Here is a 7,468-nt window from a genome sequence, read left to right on the forward strand (position 1 = left end):
GAAGATTCAAACAATTCAGTAGAAAATATGGACATGAGATGTTCACAATAAACTTGGAAGAGTAATCCAAGAGGTTAATGAATACTTTTGCTCCATATCATTGATGAACTTTTAAATAAAAACAAAATTAATTATTATTTTTTAAAATTATGGTCATGATTACTATACCTAACAATATCTAGCAGTACCACACATGGAGTAATTGAAAAAATCAGAAGTTGATGAGAGTGAAAAAGTTTAGGAATTAAGTTACCCAAAGGCTTCAAAATGCAAGTTTTAAATTATTTAATAGAAGAAAACTCTTGTCCCATGCACAAGGGCATAGAATATGGTGATCACGATACTGGATGCTTGGGGCTAGTGCACTGGGATGACCCAGAGGGATGGTATGGGGAGGGAGGAGGAGGAGGGTTCAGGATGGGGAACACATATATACCTGTGGCGGATTCATTTTGATATTTGGCAAAACTAATACAATTATGTAAAGTTTAAAAATAAAAATAAAATTAGGAAAAAAAAAAAAAAAAAAGAAAATTACAAAGAACTATGTAAGGATTGATGCTAAGCTGAAACTCCAATACTTTGGTCACCTGATGCGAAGAACTGACTCATTGGGAAAGACCCTGAGTCTGGGAAAGATTGAAGGCAGGAAGAGAAGGGGACGACAGAGGATGAGATGTTGGATGGCATCACGGACTCGATGGACATGAGTTTGAGCCAGCTCCAGGAAGTTGGTGATGGACAGGGAAGCCTGGCATGCTGTAGTCCATGGGGTCGGAAAGAGTTGGACACGACTGAGCGACTGAACTGAACTGAAGTCTTCAGCAATATGCTGTATGTTACATTATAACAAAACAGAGGCATAATTAATTTCCAAGCCTAGATAGATATAATATTGTTATTGCTCATTCACCTAGTCATGTCTGACTCTTTTAGACCCCATGGACTGCAGCACACCAGGCCTCCCTGTCCTTCACCATTTCCAAAAGTTTGCCCAAATTCATGTCCACTGAATCCATGATTCCATCCAGCCATCTTATCCTCTGATGCCCTCTTCTCCTTCTGCCCTCTGTCTTTCCCAGCATCAGGGACTTTTCCAATGAGTTGGTTGTTTGCATAAGGTAACCAAAATACTGGATCTTCAGCTTCAGCATCAATCCTTCCAAAGAGTAATCAGGATTGATTTCCCTTAAGATTGAATTGTTTGATCTCCTTGCTGTCCATGGGACTCTGCAAAGTCTTCTCTAGCACCACATATCAAAGGCATCAATTCCTTGGTGCTCTGCCTTCTTTAGGGTCCAGTTCTCACAACCCTATGTGAACACTCAGAACACCATAGCCTTGTCTGTACAGACCTTTGTTGGAAAAGTAATGTCTCTGCTTTTCAACACCCTTGTCTAGATTTGTCATAGCTTTCCTGCCAAGAGGCAATCATCTTCTGATTTCTTGGCTGCAGTCACCATCTGTAGTTATTTTAAAGTCCAAGAAGAGGAAATCTATCACTACTTCCACATTTTCCCCTTCTTTTTGCCATGAAATAATGAGGTTGGAGGCCATGATCTTAGTTGTTTTAATATTTAATGTTAAGTCAGCTCTTTCACTCTGCTCCTTCACCCTCATCAAGAGGCTCTAGTTCCTCTTTGCTTTATGCCATTAGAGTGGTATTATCCACATATTAGAAGTTGTTGATGTTTCTGCCACCTATCTTGATTCCAGCTTGCAACTCACCCAGCCCAGCATTTCTCATGATGCACTCAAAATATATGTTAATTAAGCAGAGTGACATCAGTACAGTCTTGTTGTATACCTTTCTCAAACTTGAACCAATCAGTTGCTCCACACAAGGTTCTTAATATTGCTTCTTGACCTGCATACAGGTTTCTCAGGAGACAGGTAAGATGGCCTTGTATTTCCATCTCTTTAAGAGCTTTCCACACTTTGTTATTATTATTTCCACACAGTCAAAGGCTTTAGCTTAGTTGATGAGACAGATGTAAATGTTTTTCTGGAATTCCTTTTTTTTCTCTGTGTTCCAGTGAATGTTGGCAATTTTATCTCTGCCTCCTCTGCCTTTTCTAAACCCAGCTTGGATATTTGGAAGTTCTTGCTTCATGTAATGCTGAAGCCTAGCATCCAAGATTTTAAGCATGACCTTACTAGCATGGGAGATGAGTGCAATTTTCCCCTGGTTAGAACATTCTTTAGTACTACCCTTCTTGGAAACTGGGATGAGGATTGAACTTTTCCAGTACTGTGGCCACTGGGTCTTCCAGATTTGTTGACATATTGAGTGCAGCACTTTGATAACATCATCCATTAGGGGTTAGCATAGCTTTACTGGAATTCCATTGTATACTAGATTTATTAACAGCAGTGCTTTCTAAAGCCCATGTGACTTCACACTCCAGAATGTCTGGCTCTGGGTGACTGATCACACCATCATAGTTATATGGTTCATTAAGATCTTTTTTACACAGTTCTTCTGTGTATTCTTGCCATCTCTTCTTGATCTCTTCAGTGTCTACTAGATCTCTACCATTTCTGTCCTTTGTTGTGCCCATCTTTGGGTGAAACATCTCCTTGATATTTCCAGTTTTCCTGAAGAGCTCTCTAGTCTTTTGGTTTATGTTGTTTTCCTCTATTTTTATGTGCTGTTCATTGCACAAGTTCTTCTTGTCTCTCCTTGCTATTCTTTAGAACTCTGTGTTTAGTTGGATTGATGTACCTTTCCTTTCTCCCTTGCTTTTCATTTGTCTTCTTTCTTTGGCTATTTGTAAAACCTCTTCAGATAACCACTTTGCCTTCTTGTTTTTCTTTTTCTTTGGGATGGTTTTATTCACTGCCTCCTATACAGTATTACTGATCTCGTCTGTAGTTCTTCAGGCTCACTGTTTACTAAATCTAATCCCTTGAATCTATTCATCATTTTAACTGTATATTCATAGATTTGATTTAAGTCATACCTGGCTGGCCTAATGGCTTTCCCCATTTTCTTTAGTTTAAGCCTGAATTTTGCTATGAGAAGCTGATAATCTGAGCCACAGTCAACTCCAGGTCTTGCTTTTGCTGACTGTATACAGCTTCTCTCTGTGTGGCTACAAAGAATGTAATCAACTTGACTTTGGTATTGACCATTTGGTGATTTCCATGTGTAAAGCCATCACTTTTGTTGTTGATAAAGGGTGGTTCCTGTGAACCATGCATTCTCTTGGCAGAATTCTGTTAGCTTTTGCCCTGCTTCATTTTTTTTCTACAAGGCCAAATTTGCCTGTTACTCCAGGTATATCTTGACTTCCTAATTTTGCATTCCAATCCCTGATGATGAATAGAGCATCTTCATCTTCTTTTGGTGTTAGTTCTAAGAGGTCTTCTAGGTCTTCATAGATCTGATCAACTTCAGCTTCTTTAGCATACGTGGTAGGGGCATAGACTTGAATTAGTGTGATGTTGAATGGTTTGCCTTGGAAACAGATCATTCTGTCATTTTTGAGGTTGTGCACAAATACTGCATTTTGGACCTTTTGTTGATCATGAGGGCTACTCCATTTCTTCTATGGGATTCTTGTTCACAGTAATATAATGGTCATCTGAACTAAAATTTTCCATTGCTGTCCATTTTAGTTCACTGATTCCTAAGATGTCTATGTTTATTCTTACCATCTTCTGGTTAATCATGCCCAATTTACCTTGATTCACAGATCTAACATTACAGGTTCCTATGCAATACTGTTCTTTGTAGCATCGGATTTTACTTTCATCACCAGACACATCCACAACTGAGCATCATATCCCAGCACTTCATTTTTTCTGGGGTATTAATAGTTGTCCTCTGCTTTTTCCCAGCAGCAAATTTAACACCTTCTGATATGGGGGACTCCTCTTTCAGTGTCATATCTTTTTGTCTTCTTATAGAGCCCATGAGGTTCTCATGGCAAGTATACTGTGGGTGGTTTGCATTCCCTCCTCCAGTGGATCATGTTTTTTCAGAATTCTCCACTATGACCTGTTTATCTTTTTTTTTTAACATAAATTTATTTATTTTAATTGGAGGTTAATTACTTTACAATATTGTATTGGTTTTGCCATACATCAACATGAATCCACCATGGGTGTACACGTGTTCCCGATCCTAAACCCCCCTCCCTCCTCCTTCCCTGTACCATCCCTCTGGGTCCTCCCAGTGCACCAGCCCCAAGCAACCAGTATCATGTATAGAACTTGGACTGGTGGTTCGTTTCATATATGATATTATATATGACCTGTTCATCTTGGTGGCCCTACATGGCATGGCTCATAGTTTCATTGAGCTACACAAGCCCCTTCATCATGACAAGGCAGTGATCCATGAAAGGTAGATACAATGTACATATTATTAAAATTATGAAGCAAGAAATTGTTATGCTTATATCTTATTTACAACTATTTTGATTAACAGAACATCTAAAGCTTTTAATAGCATAATGGACGTTGGTGGTATATGCTAGATACTAAAGCAATGCCAATATTTATTAAAGATATGGTGCTTATTTACAAAACTTCCACAACTTATAAATTCATTTACAGCAGAAGTAAAATAGTATTGCTAAACAATAGATTATGAATAAAGCTCAAAGATTAAAATACTAATCTATTACTCTCTTCCAAAGTTTGATTTCCAAGGAAAAGATAAATGTCACATAAGATAGAAAGTTGTTTGCATAAAAATCCAGTTCATTTACCATAGACACTTACAGGTAACATAAGCTAGATGCTTTAGTGAAAAGATTACTAATCCCTGGAAGTAACTATAATGCTGAAAATTTTATGTGTAGGTGGTACTATATTAATTTTCGTGATAAATTAATTTAGGCAAGTATTGATTAAGTACTTAAACAACCAACTAATCAGTTCAATGAGTATGATAATAAATCTGTTAATAATTAGATTAGTTGATAGATTGATATATCTCCTACATTTAAGGATGTATGATTACTGGTAATGAAGTGTGAACAAGCTACAAGTAAAATTAATTTTGTATTTTCCTTTAGGTTATACATATATATGAAATTATGAACTTTTTGTAATGTATATGTTTAACTAAATTCACATTCATTTTGTGAGGACATATTAGATATAAACGTTAACTGTTGAAAGGTCTCTAAACTGAAAGAAAGTCCCTGTGATCAGGAAGACAGCGGCGCTCAGGCCTGGTATACTGAGATCATGGGTTGCTTGCAGGTGTGGAAGAAAGAAATTTAACAATTTTTCCTCTCCTCCCAGAAAACTGAGTTTTGGTACTTATATATTTGTTTTTAGCATATTTATTAATCAAAATTTGTACATTGTGACATTGACTGAACTCGTGAAACTAATTTAAACAAATATAGGAGAAATACACAATATTCATCAGATACATCACATCAACATTGACTAAAATGAATAAATGAATGTGTCTGTAGCTCTCTCAACATAAAAGTCCCCAAATTATAGAAAGCTGTGATCATCTAATAATGTTTCCTAACTATAGGAGTAAATGATGTGTGATATATTGACAAAATATACAAAATTATAGAAATGTAGTGAGTACTACTATATATGGGCTTCCCTGGTGGCTCAGCAATAAAGAATTCACCTGCTGATGCAGGAACTATGAGGTCAATCCCTGTGTTGGGAAGATGCCCTGGAGAAGGAGATGGCACCCAACTCCAGTACTCTTATCTGGGAAATCCCACAGACAGAGGAGTCTGGCAGGCTATAGTCCATGGGGTCGCAAAAGAGTCAGACGTGCCTTAACGACAAAACAGCTATTATACATACATGTTATCAAATCTATTTGGATCCAAAATAGAGTGTAATTACAAAGAGATGAAAGATAAGATACTAAGGCAATCAATTGTGAATGCAAATGTTAAAGTCATAATTATGCCTCCCAGTATCATTTTTTTTCTATGTTATTTGATCAAGCTTTTGTAAGGAAATGACCAAGCTTCCTTTTAAACAGGAATTTCCTAATAATTCATTATCTTCCAGGAATAACTGAGACATGGAAAATACAAATGTCACCACAGGAATAAATTTCATTCTTCTAGGACTCTTTAACTACACAGAGACCCATCTCTTCCTCTTTTCCATGGTGCTCATGACTTTCCTCACCTCTCTGATGGGCAATGCCTTCATGATTATGCTCATCTATGTGGATCCTCGGCTTCACACACCCATGTACTTTCTGCTTAGCCAGCTCTCCCTCATGGACATGATGCTCGTTCTCACTATTGTCCCCAAAATGGCAGCCAATTACCTGAGGCACACCAGGTCCATCTCTCCCACTGGCTGTGGTGCCCAGATTGTCCTGCTTCTTACTCTGGGAGGGGGCGAGTGCTTCCTCTTAGCCGCCATGGCCTATGACCGCTATGTGGCCATATGTCACCCCCTGAGATACCCGATCCTCATGAATCAGAAGCTCTGCTTGCACATGACAGCAGGCTCCTGGCTTTTGGGAGGGGTGGATGGGCTGATGCAGGCTGGTGCCACCCTGAGCTTCCCTTACTGCCACTCTCGAGAAATCAACCACTTCTTTTGTGAGGCGCCATCACTTGTTCGCCTTACCTGTGCAAACACCATGATTTTTGAATTCTTCATGTATGTATGCTGCATTCTGATGCTCTTAATCCCACTGTCTCTCATTTTGGCTTCCTATAGTCTCATCCTGGCTGCTGTGTTTCGTATGCAGTCCACTGAAGCCAGGAAGAAGGCCTTTGCAACCTGTTCTTCCCACTTGGCTGTCGTGGGGCTCTTCTATGGCACTAGCATGTTTATCTACATGCGGCCCAAATCTTACCATTCAGTGGGCCATGACAAGGTGGTCTCTGCCTTTTACACAATTTTAACACCTGTGTTGAACCCCCTTATATACAGTGTAAGGAATATAGAAGTCAAGGGGGCTTGTAGAAAGTGGCTGGAGAAACATTTTAAGTCATAGTGAACATAATTTGCTAATATTGCATCACTCAAATTAGATTCAGGTTACAAAATTTTTTGTGCATCAATATACTTGGCACTCCTTTGCCAGCTTGCACTGATTTTTAAAAATATATTAGATAAACTACTACATGTTAGATAAATTAATAAAAATTACATTTGTCATTTTTTCCATACCTTGTCATATTATTTTTTCTGAACTTACCTTGTAATTAGTTGTGATTATGTGTGATTTAGAAAAAATCATTTGGTAAAAGATAAGCAGATATGAGTATAAATATGTAGGTTAAAATATGTAGTAATCATGAAAGGAAAAATTCAACAACTTTGTCTAAAAAAAGCAACACTAATTAAAATGATTAATATGTGATAAATATCACATAAATTAGTATAGATAATATATTTATATAAAGTAATATTTTTAAAAAGGATGAAGTTTTTTTTTTCACTTGCTAATAGGAGTATCTAATTAATATGAAATGCTATAAAAACTATTGTCTTTGATCACAAG

The 7,468-nt window shown here is 37.6% G+C and overlaps 1 protein-coding gene across 1 annotated transcript; it reads left to right on the top strand.

Moving 5' to 3' along the window:
* The first annotated feature begins 6,022 nt into the window (after positions 1-6,022).
* Positions 6,023-6,958, top strand: LOC102276159 (olfactory receptor 2T33). Its single transcript, XM_005910778.2, has one exon. The coding sequence runs from the start codon at positions 6,023-6,025 to the stop codon at positions 6,956-6,958; it is 936 nt and encodes a 311-aa protein (XP_005910840.2).
* Positions 6,959-7,468: the final 510 nt, after the last annotated feature.

The sequence above is a fragment of the Bos mutus genome, chromosome 7 (assembly GCF_027580195.1).
Source record: "Bos mutus isolate GX-2022 chromosome 7, NWIPB_WYAK_1.1, whole genome shotgun sequence".
NCBI classification, from domain to species: Eukaryota; Metazoa; Chordata; class Mammalia; order Artiodactyla; family Bovidae; genus Bos; species Bos mutus.